The 20,284-nt window shown below is 35.6% G+C and overlaps 1 protein-coding gene across 1 annotated transcript; it reads left to right on the forward strand.

The window, feature by feature from the left end:
* The first annotated feature begins 473 nt into the window (after nt 1–473).
* Nucleotides 474–1,670, forward strand: LOC135206427 (cuticle protein AMP1A-like). The gene is made up of 3 exons (XM_064237806.1): nt 474–627; nt 987–1,225; nt 1,342–1,670. The coding sequence occupies exons 1-3, from the start codon at nt 619–621 to the stop codon at nt 1,577–1,579; spliced, it is 486 nt and encodes a 161-aa protein (XP_064093876.1). The 5' UTR covers nt 474–618; the 3' UTR covers nt 1,580–1,670.
* Nucleotides 1,671–20,284: the final 18,614 nt, after the last annotated feature.

Below are 20,284 nucleotides of genomic sequence, written 5' to 3' on the forward strand. Positions count from 1 at the left end.
ACAGAGGCGAGATCGATCTTCTTATTTCGAAGATTTAAGGATGAAGTCGCCATATTGAATTTAGGTAAACATATGGTTGTGGTTTTCTGTGATGATGAGCATTGTCTTAATCATAAAATCTGAGACAAACTTCTGACTTTGTCAGTTCTGTTAAAAGGATATCCATCATCAAATCTGAAAGGTGTGTCTGCAGGGCCATACCTTTAACTGTAGCTAGTAATGAGTTACTTTATAAATAACTATATCACAGATTTCTCTTAGAAATTTATTTACAATATATTTGTTGCCATTCATATGTAACTAAAGGCTTCAGATTAAAGGTAACAATATTTCAGTGGTTCTTATCATTGTCCAAGCGTTTTAAACAAACTCTACGAAAAAGGAAAAAAGTTTACCGTGAACTAAATAGAATTTTTAATTATCCAAGAGGAATAAAAAAAAAAGGCGTCGGTGTAGAATTGGGGTCATGTGTGAAGGGCAGCATCTGAGGCGCCAAGGTTAAAAACCTCTTGGTTGATCTTTCGAGTAGGCTGAGGGCTGTGCTTCATACGGCGTCGCTATAAAAGAGGGTCGGAAGCAAGTGGGACCAATCACATCCCTTCCAGCATTGCAGTCAACATGCAGTTCGTAAGTGCACCCCATCAACTGAAGTAGTGAGAAGGGACAACTTATTTGATAAATCAGCTACACGTGATACTGTCGTTTCTTTGTAAAACACGACCTTATAAGATGACTGAAATGAAATATGATGATACAAAATACATAATATACATTTCACCGTAACAATATTTGTTTGCAAAGCAAAAGAATCAATTAGCTCTCAGTTCCTGTCACTTGACAATAGAAAATTCTAAGCAATATTCATGTCAGATGCTGCACTTTCTGTTATTCACTAACAAAGTGATTTCATTTAGTTTCCTGACGCATTTGTGTCGTGTGACGGTGAATTCCAGAATCACTGATGCGCCTCCTCTGAATGATCTCAGGTTATTGCCATCGCTCTTGCCTCTGTGGCCTTGGCTGCTCCTCAGTACAACTATGTGGCACCTGCTGTTTCTTCGAGATCCGACTCCGGGGAGCGCGTGGCCGTCCTGAGGGACGAGAGAGTCATGGAGGAAGACGGAAGGTTTAACGTCGAGTTTGAGGCTGAAAACGGAATCCACTTTGCCAAAGCTGGCTCTCCCGACGCTGAGAATGGAGCCGTCATCCACGCTGGACAATACTCGTGAGTATTGTCCATTCTGAGTCATCTTCATATGTTTTAATATATTAGATCACTGAAAGAAATGGCATACCTTGAAATAGACGAGAGTATCTTCATATTTCCATTCCCTCTGACAGATACACCGCACCCGACGGCACCCCTGTCCTGGTCAAATTCGTAGCCAACGAAAACGGTTTCCAGCCCGAGTCCGACCTCCTGCCAGTGGCTCCCGAATTCCCCCACCCGATCCCTCAGTTCGTCCTCGACCAGATCGCCTTCGCCGCTGAGGAAGACGCCCGTCGTGCACGTGAGGGATCCTTTGAGAGGTCTGCCTCCGTCCGTGCACCGTCCACTTCCTACGGAAGTCCTCAGTAAATAGCCCGAAGAAGATCTGAGCATCCTACATTATATTTATTTGTGTTATGTTTGTTGTGAAGGCATAAGAAATACAACATTGAAAGATGAATTGCAATTTTATTCAAGATTAACCGCCCCAAGTTCAAAATCTTTCCACTTCTGCAACTGAGAAAATCTATACAAATATGAGAGATGACAGAGAGTCATGTGGGAAATAGTCTTTAGAAAATTCATTCATTTAAAATTTCATATGATAATGAGTTAAGCATAATGCAAAAAAAAAAAAAAACAAAAAAAAGAAGCAATTTTACGAAGAGTTGCACGGTTCTATACTCAGGTGCTTTTTATGGTATCACTTTGTTTTTCTGTGAGGCCCAAGAAGCATAAAAAATGTGGATGTTTTCAATATGCGTAAACTCAATGATACCGTAGCTCTTAAAAAGGAGATCGTAATTAGAATAGGAAATATAGATGGCAAACGCATATATTTTTCCCTGTTATTTGTTACTTACCTTACTATTCATCACAAACCATGAAGTCCCTTTTCCAGTATGTGTTGAGGTAAACGCCTTTTTTCTTTGGTACATTTCTTAGATTAGCAACAATTAATTTTACTCCTAGGTGCTATCTTTCTCATACTTGATCAGTTAATAATATTCATGAAGTGCTTCTACTTAAAGATACTTGGTATTTCCAGTGCTCTGTATATTACTGATACTGTTTTTATCATAAATGTTACCATCATCATTACATCACTGCGACATTTTGGAGTCCTTTTGGGAGAAGAAGTTGACACACCTATTTTGAGTTTAGGACAATAACCCACAAATAAGCATAAAAACTGAACAAACAAAAAGGGGGAAAAATGATGAAGATAATTGCAATGAAAGATTTTTCATTTTTCCGACGGATTGCTTGATATTATCTAACGGCTGATCGGAAAATATGCTTACATAAAAAGGGGAAGTAGTTTATCAAACATTGTGCTATGGAGGGATTGATATTTGATAAAATATCATCACACTTGTTAGACAGATATTAAAAAAAAAAACATCTACAATGTATACAAAGTTAAAATATAGACAACTTTCAGCAACTCAGTTACCCTCCTATGAAAATTTCTATCTTGTGCTTGGCTTATTTCTAAACATTTAATCATAACTGATTTTGCATTCTACACCATTGTTTGAATGCTGTTCATTTTCGAATATCAGTGGCATCCCGGAATCTTTACTTTCTGAGCAATATTACTCAAGGTGGCGGAATCCCTTTCCCAAACACAGGGAAGTGGAATTTAGATCACCTGTTGTCTTTCAAGAACGATCTCAGTAGGCCTCTTCTTCTTTCGCTTCTGCCCTCTGTGCCTATGCATCACGAGCGTTAGCATCCATATCATACACAGTAGCCACCCTAAATCCAGGCCTTTCATTCTCTTTGCTGTAAAGCCATGGAAAAGTCCCCATGTCAGAATCAGGCGGCTCTTTAGCTGAGGAGATACAGTTATGCTGCTCCAAAACACCATTCTGCTTCGCCATTATATTTCTGATTTATTTCATATCAAGTGCTGTTCAATTATCAATTTTCGTTTACCAGGTTTTCTTGTTTTCTGTTAGCTTTTTTCTCTCTTTTCACACAGGTATTATGCTGGATTTTATGGAAACTTCCTTTGCAAACCTGGAGGTGGACATTTTAGATTTTGAGGATAAATAGTTCGTGATGCTGGTGACATAATTCTTCTTCTCCCATTCGATACAATAGGCACCATGTACAGTGATGCTCAAATCTCATGCGACATGACTCCATAGGATTTTCATTCAAATTCACTAACTGGCAACCTACATAATCCATAATTTTTATCTTTTATTTCAATAAGCGAAAACGCGAGTATCGCATACACTAAGGCGATAATATGTTTCATAGGAGTGAATCTGTCATATATTTGAAAATTGTAAGAAAATGTCACGTGTAGCCAAATTTCAGAAAAAAAAACCCTTACGAAACACATTTTCAAAACTTTCGTTCAAATCATCGCTGAAGCATTTGACCAAAACGAAAAGTCGCCATCAAACCTCAGATCAAATGTTAAATAATAAAAATAGAACGAAAAAAATTGTCGTAACATTAATAATGCTTCCAAAGCAAACATAAAATTTGAAATAGTCATATTTGATTGCTTTTACCCTCAACGCTGAAAAATGTAAATATGCATTATACAAAATTTAGTAATGCGCCCACCGATATGAACTTGTGAGGGGAGCATGTGTGACGTATTAGTGTCGGTGCAACAACACCACCTGTATATAAGTAAGTCTACAATGAGTACGACCATTAGATTATCTTGAAAACATTTACTTTATATGTTACAGGAATATTTGGATTTTCATACATAATTATTTGTTATCTTTCTTAAATATTTCAAAACTGATAGCATACTAGCAAAATATTCGCCTATTTTTGTCAAGCCAAGATATTATTCCCTAGCCTAGGTGTTTAGATTCTTTAATTTACACTTACATTCACATCTCTATATTAACCATTTCTGCCAGAAGCAAATGAGGTTATCTACATATTCTTGCACTTCAAGTTACCTTATGAAAGAATAATTATACACCAAAAGCGAGCAGAAGGACTTTTAAGAAAATAATATTGTAAACCAAGTTGAAAAACAAGTGGTTCCATATGCCTTGAAATTAGTACTTATGATATTTCGATTAATAACCATCTCTGCATATAACCAAATTTCATCATCATCTTTTATTCCTCGAAAGAACAGGTAATCTCTACAAATAAAAACATTAGTAAAGATTGCATATCAGAAAGCTTTAGATTATTTTTCTAGGTCTATAATCATTTTGCAACATACAGGCAGCTTAAACACAGCCTGAAACTTCAACATTCAAAGAAAACTGGTTGTATTCATATTCTTCAAAGAACAGGGATCTCTACAAATAAACTTCATTAGTAACAGATTACATCTCAGATGGCTTAGATTATTTTTTTAGGCCCATATAAAACATTTTCCAACATACAGGCAGGCTTAAACGCAGCCGAAATCTTCAACATTCAAATAAAAACCTGTTTTTAATTCATATTCCTACATTGAATTGTTGTTATGACTGTTGAGCTTATTAGGTCTACTATCATAATGCTGGCAGACATGGTTTTGTTGACCAGTCCGAGGAGCATGTTTGATGGGCTTTCATTTGCTGGCACCGCTAACCGTTATCACACCACACTTGAACCGAGCAACGTAAAGATAAAAAAAATTTAAAAATCAATTCAAATCACACAATTAAGAATTATACCAGTGCATAAAAAGGGATCATATTCTATTTTAAAACCATAGGAAAATAAGGTTACTTGTGAATTCGCAAAAACTTTTCGACATGAATGACATTACAAATAAAAAAGAAAAAGAAAAAAAATAGCACTACTTGGCAGCATCAACGTTGATCTGAGAATATGGACGATACAAAAAGAAATCATGTCGCATGAGATTTGAGCCCCACTGTACATACTGAAATCGTAACCTTCACTGCCCCGCCAAACCAAAAAAATTTTCCCCGAATTCCTTGTCAAAAACTTTTCCTTTATTGACTCACAAATCGTTATGAGATCAAGAAGTGGACATAATATATATAATATATATATATATATATATAATTATGCTATGACCATAATGATATTTGTACTGACATCCACATTCTAGTCCATAAATAATCAATCTCTCTGATCAGGAAGGTTTGCAGCTTTTACACATTCCTATGAAATTAATCTTATTCATCCATATTTCTCTTCCGTCATTTGGAAAGTAGGAAGGATATTGTGAAGTAGGTTGTTTTTTTCCAACAGAGTGAAAAGCAACAGATAATAAATTAGGCTTCGTTCCCTTCTTTTATAACCTCTGTGGCATTAGGCGAAAGCACTCAAACACGCTTCATAAATTAGCCGTTTTATGACGCGTGGAAACGGTCCGTCTGGCTCAACGAGTTCATCTAATGTCTCAATGAACTATACTCGAGTAGTTGTTGTTATCTCTGAGGTATGACAAAAAATGGCCGTCTAGATTATTTTCTTACCTCTTTTATTGAGTGTCAGTCGACGAATATTGCCAAAACCCCTCGAATAAATGAATGATCATATTTTACTATGTGCACCTATATTTTATGTTTTATGTTGATGAGGTCATCCCGCTAGAGATGAGCGATGGATTATATTATCATAGATTACCGTCGTAACGTTCCCTGACTTTAGATGAGTGTAGAAATTTGGATGCTTATATTAGTAGGTCGTCAACAGACCTCATTTATGCACTTTGATCTTCTTCGACCACAAAAAAATGTCTTCATCTTGTCTTCAAATAATTTGGTTTTTGTGCTGTTTAATGAGGTTGTCCCTTGTTTTCAAATTAGAAAGCGCCAGACATAATAATACCATTGCAATATTCTAATTAGGGGGCAGTGGAAATTCTGTGGACTATATGTAAGCGTTCCAAGAATTTGCTGATGAATGATCATTAATTTTGTTCAGTAATGAATGTCTGTAACTGAGTTACTTTGCTTTGGAGATAAGAACAGTAAGAATTAAACCTTAATTACGAATATGAAATATGATTCCAGTAGGTATTAGGCTAAACGCAAATTACAACCATGAGTGGATGCAGTGTATATTTACCTGGCAATGGTCAGACATCAGTTTGTTACGACTGGTCTTGCCAACAGTACCACGAGACAGGAGCAAGTGAGGTCAAATCCTTGGTCAAGGGTGAAGGGCGGAGTGCTGGCCACGAGAAACCACTGGGATTTCTGGAGGCAAAAGTCCCTGGAGGAGAAAGAAGCGCCCATACAAAGGATGGTGGTAGACTGGAAGTCAGGCATCACGTGATAACTAGAAAGGCACGGTGAAGATGGTAGGTGGGCTTTTGCTTACAAATTGAAAAGGAACTTTTATCTGATATATGTTGTACAGTTTTCGTGCATCTCTGACATAATCAAGCGAGATAAAAGTTTTGTGGACGAATGCTTTTCTGGTGTTTGTCAGAGCTTTGATTTAAAAGTTATTATAATCAATCGTTGAGTAAAAAATGTCCAGTCATCTCTGACTTAATGAACTGATTACAGCCTATTTTGCTGTAGTTTGCAAGTCACTATGGAACTTGTTAAGAGGTTTTGTTGTGAGGTTTCCAGACAAAGTTGATAAACAGAGACTGAATATTTGGTCACATGAATTAATGTCAAATAGAAGGCGAGATAATATTACTAAAGAATATCGCCTTAATATTATAACATGATTGGGTAAAATACTATAAATTTGTGGGCTTGAAAATTAATGTAAGACTTATATAACGACTTTTCTTGAAGGTTACTAACACCACCGTCGTCACGGTTGCCTTAGCTGCTCCCAAGTGTAGTTACGTCGCTACCGCCACTTCGTCCAGATCTGACTCCGGAGAACGTGTGGCCATCTTGAGGGACGACAGCCGGGTTCTGGTGGAAGAAGGGAGGTTCAGCGTCGAGTTCGAAGCTGAAATCAGACTCCACTTCGCCCAGACCGGCTCCCGATGCTGCGAATGGCGCCGGTATCCAGGCTGGATGGTACTCGAAGTACATTGAAGTTCACCTGGAAATAGTGATATATACTAATATATATATTATATATATATATATAGGTTTATATATATAATATATATATATATATATATATATATATATATATATATATATATAATACAATACACTTTCCAGATGAACTTGAGTGCACTTTAAAAGTGAATCTTTATAAGTTGGTATGTCTGATTGTGTCAGTTTGTATGTTTGTGTCCTGTAGAAATCCGACCTAATTGACTGATCCAGACGAACTTTGGCATGTGGCCATCGTTTGACCCAACTTAGGTAATAGGGTAGGTGTCAAAACTTATGCCCGCCCCCTTCCCCGTCCCCCATTCCCCTTCTCCCTTTCCTTAGTAACTTTTGTGGTGAATAAACTCTACGGTTTTATCATATCGAACTTCATGTACTCGAGACCATAGAAATATATTATTGCAAATGTTTTTCAGTCCCAACAGTAATAACTGGATAACAGGGACCGATTGCACAGTAATATCTGGATAAAAGTGACAGTCACTGCAGTAATACCTGGTTAAAGGTCTCAGACAGCAAAGGAATAACAGGATAAAAGGGATGGTCACCATAATAATAACTGGATGAAAGAGATACACAGCAAGTGAATGTTTTTTTTTTTTTTTTTTTTTATATGGTTCAAAAAAGGGACAGACAGAACAGTAATACCTGGGTAAAAGGGACAGTCACCACAGTGATACCTGGATAACAGAGACAGGCAAGACAGTAATACCTGGTTAAATGTCACAGAGAGCACAGTAATACCTGGATAAAAGGGACAGTTACCACAGTAATACCTGGTTAAAGGAGACAGAGAGCACAGTAATAACAGGGTAAAATGAACAGTCATCACCACAGTAATACATGGATGAAAGGGACAGTCACCACATTGATTCTTATTAATTCACCCATGACTGTTCGAAAGGTGAACGTTCGTATGAGAAAAGTAGAACTGGCAGTCAGCTTTTCAACTCAAATTCCTCCTTTCCTTCCCTTTTCTCGCTTCTTTTCTTCACGTCCCTTTTCACTATTCTGTTTTCCCCCCTCCCCCTCCCCCTCCCCCTCCCCCCACTACCCTTTCAGTTTTTTCCAGTCCCCTACTTGTTAACTGTCATCCAAAGTGTTATCCCAGGTTTGGTCAGCTAGTATTTATATATATATATATATATATATATATATATATATATATATATATATATATATATATATATATATTTATACATATATATATATTTTATATATATATATATATATATATATATATATATATAGATATAGATATATATATATATATATACACGAGTCATATAACATTAACCGTGATTCATATAACATACAGTGAGCTACAAATGTCCTTAATATCTAATTCGCTCTACCCCTCGGAATTAATATTATTTTTTCCGATATGTTTAACCGAAGGGGAATTTTTTTTTTTAGTCGATAAGAGATTTGTTTCGGCTCACGGGGGCGCGAAACCATCGACAACCTACAGATCAAGACGCACAGTGAAAGCCTTAGACCACACCGGTGGTCTAAGGTAGAGCGAATTAGATATTAAAGGACTTTGTAGTGCTCTATATATATATATATATATATATATATAATATATATATATATATATATATATATATATATACATGTATATATATATATATATATATATATATATATATATATATATATATATATATATATATATATATATATATATATAATGTAATGACCCCAACCGACTCTGCAGCTGAAGAGGACTCTCGTCCATTCGTCCTCTTCCTACATCTCATGGTAGCCCTCAGTAGCTTATTTGAGCACGGTACAATTTTCTCTCCTGTCGAATCTTATTTATTATTTGATACTTATTGTGTTAGCAATAAAGCAAGTAGTTGGAATAATTCAGTTTTCTTCAAATCCCAGTGTATTACAATTTGTAATCTTTGGATTGTTTAGCACAGAACTCGCATTATCTGGGGTTATAAAGTAAAGCTCACCATGAAATAAATATTACACAGTTTATTTAATAAGTGATTATTCGACGTCATGCAAATCGTAGATTACGCTGAGGACGGTTTACACGCCTACAGTTAACGAAAAAACAAACAAATGCAAAGTTGAGAACTGTCTTATGAAAAGCTTAATTTTATTTATGCTTCTCGACCAAAATATGTACAATTGCTGAAATTGATAGTTCTTTTTGATTAAAGATTTATGATAGAGAGAGAGAGAGAGAGAGAGAGAGAGAGAGAGAGAGAGAGAGAGGAGAGAGACCAAACGATTTGTACCAGAATTAAAGCAATCCGTTGCTTATCAATACCAGCGTCCATATTCGAGCAAGATATTAGTGGTCGTAGCGCCATCGATTTCGTGTACATCATCATTCTTACGAGCTTACCAGGCGTTACTGGCAAATCCAAAACAAATTTTATGGGTCTTATCAGTCGGAGAACCGGATCGATTCAAGACCACCTCGATGATCAAATTGACAATAATAGTCAAAGAAGAGATAAAAGGTTTAACGAGATTTCTCTCCCCGTTTCTTTAGCCGGCTCGGTAGTTCTTCAACAGTTGCCATAAAGATAAGATAATGCAGATTTGTTGACGCGGTGTTGCCAGATTCAGGTTTTAAGATGAATTCTAAAAAGCTCAGTTGTTTAACTATTTTTTAGGTGAAGGGAATCGTGCACTGATTGACATTGGCTTTTAGTCATATGCTCTGTTATATTTATGCTTCTAATACACATATCCAGTTTTGCAAAATTGACACTGATAAACCATTAACATTAAGTGCAAAGTGACACTATTTTCATTACCTAGTGTCATGTGTATCTAGAAATTGATGTGATGTAGAATGACCGAACTCGAATAACTCGAAAGAAAACTCTAAGCACCAATGGAAAAGACTCAAGCCATGAGACTGAAACTGCTCTCAAATCCTGACAAATTTAATTTCGGAACAATCTACAAAACATACGTTCTTGCCACAAGGTCAAAGTTTTGAAGACGATAAAAGAACGATTACGTGATAGAACAGGCATCACTGAATCTGATAAGAAACTCTAAGGGGCAGCGCCCCCACCCCTCCACCCCCAAATATGGCACCCTCCACAAATCACTTCTTGACAGAGGCTGAATCTTCTGGAAAGAGCAAGTTGCACCAACAAATGAATGACATTATGCAGCTTCCTCATACATTCCTCGATGGGTCCGCTAGACTCCTCGTCTTTGAGAGTGAAATCCATGAAGAATTGACTGACAAAGCCACTTTGTGACTGGAAGAGGGAAAGTTTATTGGCAGAGTACTGCATTCACCTGAATTTTACATCCGCTGGAATGTGAGAAATTGATAACTGTATTGAATTGTATAAAGACGATGTTAGGACCTGTATTTTGTAATTGTTTGGTTTTTCTTAGTTGATCATCGTGTTTAGTTATGCATGCTGGGAATATCCTAAAGTTTAATATTTTGCATGAAATACTTGGATGCGTCATGTTAGTTCCAACTGACCTCGCTTTTCACTTTCGAATTATATATTCTCTCTTATTTGGTGGCTGCTACATCCCCGAAAACAAGATTGGTGACGTGTACGAAAAAAAAAAAAAAAAAAAAAAAAAAAAAACGTGAAATGTCGCATGAAGTCAGACCTTCGGTCTCTTTTCTCGAGAGTCAAAAGAAAGTCAGTCAACCGATGCTGGGAAATAGCTCCTTCTACTTTGATAGAAAGTTGTATCAAAGTTGATAATGAACGTCAAAAATGTATCCGTCTCTCTCCCTTTCAGACTAGTCTTAAAACAATAAAAGTCCTGATAACTCAGGATAAGAAGTGTAGCAAAACGGTCATCAGGTAGGCAATTATTATCAAGTTCACACCTCCTAAATAGGGAACTAACTTCAGCACTGCGGTATTCAATCCTACTATCCTACTAGAAAAATATGGTAATGACATTATGACCCTTTTTCATTATTTCTGAACGAAACAGTTACATCACATTTAGTTTCATAAGATATGTTACTAGAAAGCCTTTGAAACTCTGCAGCAGGATTAGGTGCTCTATACAGCTCAAACGACAGCCATAACAAAACTAAGAAAAATTAAATGGATTTTTCCTGGACTTTACCTTGGTCAGTGGAAGCAATTTCATTGTACATTCATGAAAATGGAAAGTACACAATCATTCTAGCGGCCAAAAATGAGACAGCCAAAATAATGCTGAGGAAGAGAGAGAGAAGAGAGAGAGAGAGAGAGAGAAGAGAGAGAGAGAGAGAGAGAGAGAGAGAGAGAGAGATGACTCACACTTGCAAGAAGAATTTATATGTCAAGACATAATCAGAAGGAGAGTGGAAAATGGGTTCAGAGAAGACGCTGACAATAAAGATAGCCAAATTCTGAAATTCCCAGTAAATTTCTGTTGTGAACAAAGCTAGGGCGATAAAGCGATAAGGTCGACCGTAACTGCAACATGGAGAGATAAGGAGATATAGGATTACGAGCCAAGCGAGCATAATAGAGAGTGCAAGGCTTCAAAATAAGTGAATTTAAGAGGTAATTATAGTCAAAGGGAAAGGATTTTGGAAGGGAGGTTAAGTCATTCATTAAATTACAGTGAGGTGAAATAAAACAAACAGAACAGCAGCAGCTATCTAGAAATAGAGGAGCAAAATGAGATATATATAGGATAAAACACATATATATATACATATATATATATAATATATATATAATAGATATATATAGTAGATAGATAGAGAGGCTATAGTATATATATTTTATATAGATATACACAACATATAGAACATATAGATACTATACATATATATATAATATATAGGATATAGGCTCGGTAGAGTAGAGAGGCAAATAGATAGAGGTAGGATGCACAACACTGAACAAAACTGCACAATTTTTTTTGAGGAATGACGTGACAAAAGAATGGAGTTCCCCCAAATAAAATAATAAACTTTAGAATGATACAAATTTGCTATGTACGAAAAAAGGAAGATGATATAAAATATATATATATATGTATGATATATATATATATATATATATTATATATATATATATATATATATATATATATAAGAATTTTTATCACATCACCGTGATATTTATATACATGCGTTAAGCTACAATTATCCTTTAAATAGCAGTTCACTCTACCTCGGAATTTATATTTTTCACGTATGTTAACCGAAGGGGAATTTGTTAGTCGATAATAATTTCGTCCTCTCGTGGGTTAGAACCAGCGCACAGAGGAGAAATCTGGAATCCAGTCACATTACCGACTCGGCCAGCAAGTGAGGTATAAGTTGATATCGATTCCGACCTTACAAATCACTATCGAACTCCGGTATTTGTAATTAAGACCGACACCCACCTAACTCTGCCACGTTAACAAAGTCGTACGTTTGTTGCACGTAGCCATATTATGAATTTTTATCACATTACCGTGATTCATGGAGCGAATTGGATATTAAAGCAGATTTGCAGCTTAGTGCATATATATATATATATATATATATATATATATATATATTATATATATATATATATATATATATCAAATATAAATATATATATCTATATTTACCTATATATATATATATAGATAATATGTATACAGGATATATATATCCATATATATTTTATATATAAATATATATAGTAATATATATATATTCTATAATATATATATGTATATGTATATATACTTAAAAAATACGTAGATGCACGTGACTTCATAAATAGCGAATTCCACATATGATATCAGAAATCCAAGCGCTTTCGTTTGAGTAAAGAGAAAGCGCTGGATTTCTGATATCATTTTCCTGTATTGGATATATATATATATATATATATATATATATATATATATATATATATACTTATATATAGATATACGTATATAATAGATTATATATATAGTATATATCCAATATATATATCTATATGATATATATATATATCATTTTATGTGGAATTTAGTATATATATATATATATATATATATATATATATATATATATATATATATATATATATATGTATATATAGATATATATATATATATATATATATATATATATTATATATATATAGATATATATATATATATATATATATATATATATATATATATAGATATATATATATATATATATATATATATATATATATTATATATGTGTGTGTGTGTGTGTGTGTGTGTGTGTGTGTGAGTGTGTGTAAATAAATTCTTCTGTTAAAACAGGAAGCGTCTCAAGTTTAAAAGGCCCATTCACACTGGTTTAAAGCTAAGGGCTTTATTTCGGTGGACTGATAAGGGTGGAAGTGAGTTCACCGAAATATAGTCCTTAGCTTAAAGCAGTGTTGTTAATGGGCCTTTTACACTTGAGAGATATAATGTATACATAGATATATATATAGATAATAGAGAGATAGAGAGAGAGAGAGAGAGAGAGAGAGAGAGAGAGAGAGAGAGAAGAGAAAGTGAGAGCTATGGGTAGATAGGTCAAGAGAGGTTCCAGCCAGAACGTTCAGTGAAGTGATTTGCCATACATAAGTGATACTCATTATTACATATGTCCCCATTTGTCTTGGAGGTGGGACGGTGTTCAGCTGTAACAAATGGCCGGCTGGTTGTAGCTGTGTTTGAAATATAAAACGAGATAATGTGGAGGTTGTTGTAGTGGTCCTCCTTCTCTTTGTTGCTTGGCGGGGATAAAGATGACGATGATGAGGAGGAGGAGGGCGAGGAAGAGGAGTGGAATGAAACGGTGGGATTATGATAATGGTGCGAAGGACGAAGGGGGGTTGATAATAGTAGGGAATGGAAAATGGGTAATCCACTCCTCCTGCAAACTTGAGTAACACAAAGGAGGAAAGGAAAGGAATGAAACCAAACTTTAATTTCCCGTTCATCAGATTATAGGCTGAGTGTAGGTTGTTAATCTTCATCGAAGACTGGTGCCAATTTTCATCTCAGTGAATTTTTTTAGGTTTCTGATTTTTGTTTTGTTAATAAACAAATACGTGACGATGTATAAGAAAACCTTTCGTAAGTGCGTGGTTTATTTACTTACTGATTTCTACATACTTCAACGTTTTTTTTAAGCATTGTGTTCTTAAACAAAGAAACATATTAACTAAGCAAAGCTACAAGGCAAGACTTTCCTTAAAGCTGAGGACACACCCAAATTTCCTAGGGAGAGAGAGAGAGAGAGAGAGAGAGAGAGAGAGAGAGAGAGAGAGAGAGAGAGAGAGAACCGGAATCCGTTTGCAATAACAAACCACTGCAACGCTGGTAAAGGCAACAGCATTGGTATTATACTGACGGTCAGGGAGTGTCACCAGACAAACGACGCCCGTTTTGTTCTTTGGAACGGCTCACCCTTCTCGTCAGCCTGAAAACCCGTCCGGAGAGTAAGTTTGCCATTTAGAATCCTTGACCTCTTATATGGAAAAAGAAGATTTGAGATAAAAGTGAGTTCGTCAAGCGCACGCTCGTGAGAGAGAAGAGAGAGAGAGAGAGAGAGAGAGAGAGAGAGAGAGAGAGAGAGAGAGCACTCCTAATAAAATGGCAGACTTCAAGAAAGGTAATAGAAAACAAGCAAACAAAGTAACGGGAATGTTGATAGTTTGTTTCTGTAAACAGAATCAGAAAAGGAGTTTACAGGAGAGAAAAGGAAAAGCAACCAGAATAATGCGTTAAAAATGAAAATCAAGAAGAACAGAAGTTAGGAGATAATGAATATCATTAAGGAAGAAAGGAATAACAATGCCGAAAATAAAACAGAGCCAAGAATCATAATATATGAAGAAATAGGGAGAGTAGCAGAATACAGTGAAATCTTGAACATCACGATGAATAAAGTAGTGATGATAATGTTAGAACTGCGTTACTGACGTGAAGTTCAAAGATGATTTTTTGCCTGAAACTGACTGGTATTTTTGTGAATACGAAACAATGAAGATTAGAAAGCAGTTTCGCTTATCACCTTCAGGCAAATCCTGTACAGCATTGGGCTTTAGAAATAAGGCTGCATGAATACTCGAATGCTGACAGTCAAGGGAAAAGGTTCAAATAACAAATATTTCTGGGCGTGTATGAAAAAATGCGGTAGATGATAACGATCGCGTCGATAGTAAATGACTGGGAGAAAAAAAAAATGAGTTCGAGAAGACAGCTTTTAGTCTGCAGTCTTTAGCCATCTCCGCTCTGATAGTTGAATTAAACAGTGATTATTATAATTCCGACAAATTTTGCGGAGTCACACTCATTCATAAAGTTCTATATCATTAACCGGCCACGCGAGCAGAAATCTTTATCTAGATTAACCAAAGCGGAAAGGCTGAAGGCTGCAGAGCAACAAAAAGTTGTTTTTGAGTATATATATATGTGTGTGTGTATGCGTGTCTGTGTGTGTGTGTGTGTGAGAGAGAGAGAGAGAGAGCGAGAGAGAGAGAGAGAGAGAGAGAGAGAGAGAGAGAGAGAGAGAGAGAGAGAGAGGTTTCATGATTAGTGAAACAACGCTTACGTATAGAAGTATTTTAAAACGTAAACGAAATAACATTATATTTATTATCATAAAAGCTGACCCGTCAACGATGTCCATTCAGAACGTCTCTTGCAACGTCCAGATGATGGCCAGGGAGATGGCCGCAACATGTCGACATTAAGGAAACAACTGACTCTGAAAATAAAGTAATAAGAAGAAAATACTGTATTGACAATTTTGTAGAGGAGATCACTTTCTACGATCAGGTTGAAGTCTCCGCCGGATAAAACTTTTATTTATACCTCCCACATAAAATCATGTAATTTTAAAATTAATATTTCATATATCTTAGTATTAATAATACCAGACCTTGACATTCAAAATACCAGAATAACACCATCAATAGAGGAAACATCTGACTCTGAAAATACAGTAATAATAAGAAAATACTATATTGACGATTTTGTAGCAGAGATCTCTTTCAACGATCCCGTTGTAGTCTCCAGATATATTTTACAATACAATCGGAATAAAATATATTTTTCATATATTTTAGTATTGATGATACCAGACCTTGACAGTTTAAAATACCAGAATAACATCATGAATAGAGGCCAATTACTTAGTAGTCTCGCGGATGATGACAAACGTATTATCAGAAAAATAGAGAAAATTCTTGATAAGATAAATTCAGTTAACTCTGCCATTCTTTTTAATAAGACATGCATCCGAGAAGGTCTGCTTCCTGCTTATATTATTATTATTATTATTATTATTATTATTATTATTATTATTATTATTATTATTATTATTATTATTATTATTATTATTCTAAACGTGAAAAACCATGGAGTAAAAGGGTGTACATTAAGGTAAAACTGAGAGAGGAAGCAATATAAGGCTAACAACTGAGATACAACAAACAGACAATATATATACATTACATATGCAAGTACACAAGAGAACAACTAAGGTGTTAGTCCTAAAGATATATTGTAACCACTGCTATGTTTTAATGATGGCTATACTGTTAAATTTGCATTTGAATATGAATTCACATAAATCACGGAGAGACGAGGGATAAAGAAAAGCGAATGAAATTAGGATATAAGTTAGAAAAGGGACTTATAAGAGAAAAATGACAAAGAGAAGAAAATGAAAGAAATCACTGGCAATGACAAATAATGCAAGAAAAAAAATGTACGTAAATATGAAAAAGAGAAGAGAGAGAGAGAGAAGAGAGAGAGAGAGAGAGAGAGAGAGAGAGAAACGAAACGTACGTAAATATGAAAAAGAGAAAGAGAGAGAGAGAGAGAGAGAGAGACAGAGAGAGAGAGCGAGAGAGAGAGAGAGAGAGAGAGAGAGAGAGAGAGAGAGAGAGAGAGAGAGAGAGAGATGCAGAGGAGGTAGAAACTAAACGTACGTAAATATGAAAAAGAGAAAAGAGAGAGAGAGAGAGAGAGAGAGACGAGGAGAGAGAGAGAGGAAGAGGGAGAGAGATAGAGAGAGAGATGGGCAGGTAGAGAAATAAAATTTTAAAACGTAAATATGAGAGAGAAAAGAAAACTGAGGTAAAGAGAAAACATGCATCTGGTAAATATGAAAAAGAAAAAAAATCATGCCTAGATACGTCATCATGTATCCAACATTAATCAGCATTTGACGTAACCGCGCCCAACCCATATTTATATATAAAAAACTCTCTTCAAAGATTAATTTAAGAAATAAAAGAAAAGAATGCTGCTGGTGAGAGGAAGACGAGTGACATAGAAAGTGGTCCAAGAAAAAAAAAAAAAAAAAAAAAAAACAGATAAGAACTGACAAAGCTATTCTCTAATTTGAGGAAGGTGTCAGGACCCCTCCTCGCATCCAGCAGCCTCCTCCCTTATAAGCTGATTTCAGATACTGGTTCCGACCAAGGACGCCGCTCAGCTACATATTTCCAGCGTTGGGCGTCCTACAAAGGTCGGGCTTTTCTGAACCTCTTGCTCTCTCACTCACTATATCACATGATTATTAGCTAATCAACTCTGATGCACCGTTTTCATATCTCTCCGCCTTACTCAATATCACTAGCTCATAATATGGTTTTTACTAAGTATATTATATATATAGATAAATATATATATATACATATGTATATATATTAATATAATTATATTTATTTATATATATATATATATATATTATATATATATATATATAAATATATTATATATATATATATATATATATATATATATATATATATACAAACACACACACGCACACACTGGGTAGAATCCAAAAGAGTAGGAACTTATTACCAACTAAAAAAATTCCCCTTCCCCTTCGGTTAACATATATAAAAATTTATTAGTCCTGAGGTAGAGCGAATTAGTTATTAAAAGACATATGTGGCTGAATGCATGTACATATACGAATCACGGTAATGTGATTATATATATATATATATATATATATATATATATATATATATATATATATATATATATCAATATACATTATCTGTAAAACATTTAATAAATGTTCTTCCTTTTCCTAAGATGTTCTGTGTACAGTCTTCCCCACCCGTCTTCCCCTGAGGCGGCTCCTCATCCCCTTCCTCCTCTCTCTCTCTCTGCAGCGTTTTCCTTGCAAATGATTGTGGCATCATAAATCCACAGCGCTAGGTACTGAAATTGCGACTTTTGAAGAATATTCCGGAGCGTTCCTCACCCCCAGTGGTCTTCACCCAGAGCCTGCATATGTTTGCAAAGATGGATTAGAAAATAAATCTGGAGCTTCTACCGATCCCAGGCAGATGAATATCCTAAGCAAAGTGAGTCTGTAAATCATGGGTTGCTTGTGGTCCTATAGGTATCTTACGGATATCTCACGTCCGCCTTTTTTTTTTTCTTTAATCAAGGAGGAATAAAAGAAGGAATACTTGAAAGCTCGTATTTACTAAGAATCGCCTCTCTCTCTCTCTCTCTCTCTCTCTCTCTCTCTCTCTCTCTCTCTCTCTCTCTCTCAAAGATTTTTGTGGCTAGTAATATCCACTGACCAAAGGAGACCAATAGAAAATCTCATTCGATCCCGTGTGGTTTTATTTTGATTTCAGCACCGGCGTCCAACACCACGAAGGTTTATTTGCACCGGAGATCGTCATAAAAGACGTTCCGATGCGGTGATAATCGGCGTGATTTCCTCCAAATATGGAATAACGAGATCAACCTGCCCAGACTTTTCGATGCTGTGCTTTCGGCCGTGTTCGTGCGCATTGAATGTCTGTAACATTTTTCATAGCTTTCCCTTGAGACAATGACCTCTGCCATCATTGATTTTATTTATTTTGCTCATATCCAATAGCTAAATCTAATAAGAAAAATCAACATTCTTCCCATGTTCAATACACATTTATCTGCAATAAAATGTATCGCTTTCCTTATATGATATCTAATCAACTTTAATTTTTCAAAATTTCACAGTAATTAGGTGAAATTGAAATTCATACGATTTTATAAGTTGAACAGTTTATACTTTGACTAAGCGTAGGGTAAATGAGTGATTTGAATATGCATTCCCGTCACATAGAAAAAACAGAACTGAAAGCATACTTGCCCCTTACCTGCTTTTAAGAACCGGTGACAGGAGGCATCCAAGAGTGCCAGAGAAGCCCCACAAACTAGATGTCATTCCCGGTGACCATATTCTTATCAAAATCTTTACGGTCTGAGGCGACTCCTGTGCAGAGCATTTGAGCCAGAGCAGATCCCGCTCGGCGTTCCGCAAGGCCACGCACTGACACCAAAATCCCTGCGTGGCTGCAGATGCCAGAGATCACTGGCATACCATCCCGGCAATCCCCTGAGCCAAAGAAGAAAAAGTTGGCAAGGACCCTGCTCTTTGTTTCCTCCAAGGAGAGTTGCGGATCCTGCAAGAGTGCAATAGGTCGCAAGGGCCCTCAGAGAGAGAGAGAGAGAGAGAGAGAGAGAGAGAGAGAGAGAGAGAGAGAGAGAGCACTCTCAGGTGATGTGGAGGTGGTGAAAGGTCAGGTTGTCAGAGCGAAGGCGCCCTTTGGTTATAACCCGTTTAATTTTTTTTTTTTTAGCTTTTAATCCCCTGCCTATCCTATTATATATGTTTAATATATTTGTGGTTCGCTGGTTCCTGGCGTTTGTTAACCATAATGGAAATGTTACCTGATTTTTTTGCCTGTTGCCAGATCTGAAGTTTAGTTGTTTGCTGGCCACATGACAGATTTAGATTCTATGTCATAGATTTTCCTATTGTATGTACTACGTATAGCGTCCTTGGTGTAAAGTTTATGAGTCAACTTCGAGCACTCTTAATCATGTTTCTTTGCTTATGAAAGCTCTTCTTTAATTTTTAGAATATGTGTCAGATACTAAAACACATTTCATATGACTACTTTGATTCGCTTGATTTGTCACTTCTCTAGTGTATAAACAATTTTGATAAATACAAAGTATTTAAACTCGATTTGAGTCTATATATATATATATATATATATATATATATATATAATATATATATATATATATTTTATATGTCTGGTATGGATATGTAATCACACACACACACACATTAGCAAAGTTTGGGAGTTAC

The sequence above is a fragment of the Macrobrachium nipponense genome, chromosome 31 (assembly GCF_015104395.2).
Source record: "Macrobrachium nipponense isolate FS-2020 chromosome 31, ASM1510439v2, whole genome shotgun sequence".
Lineage (NCBI taxonomy): Eukaryota > Metazoa > Arthropoda > Malacostraca > Decapoda > Palaemonidae > Macrobrachium > Macrobrachium nipponense.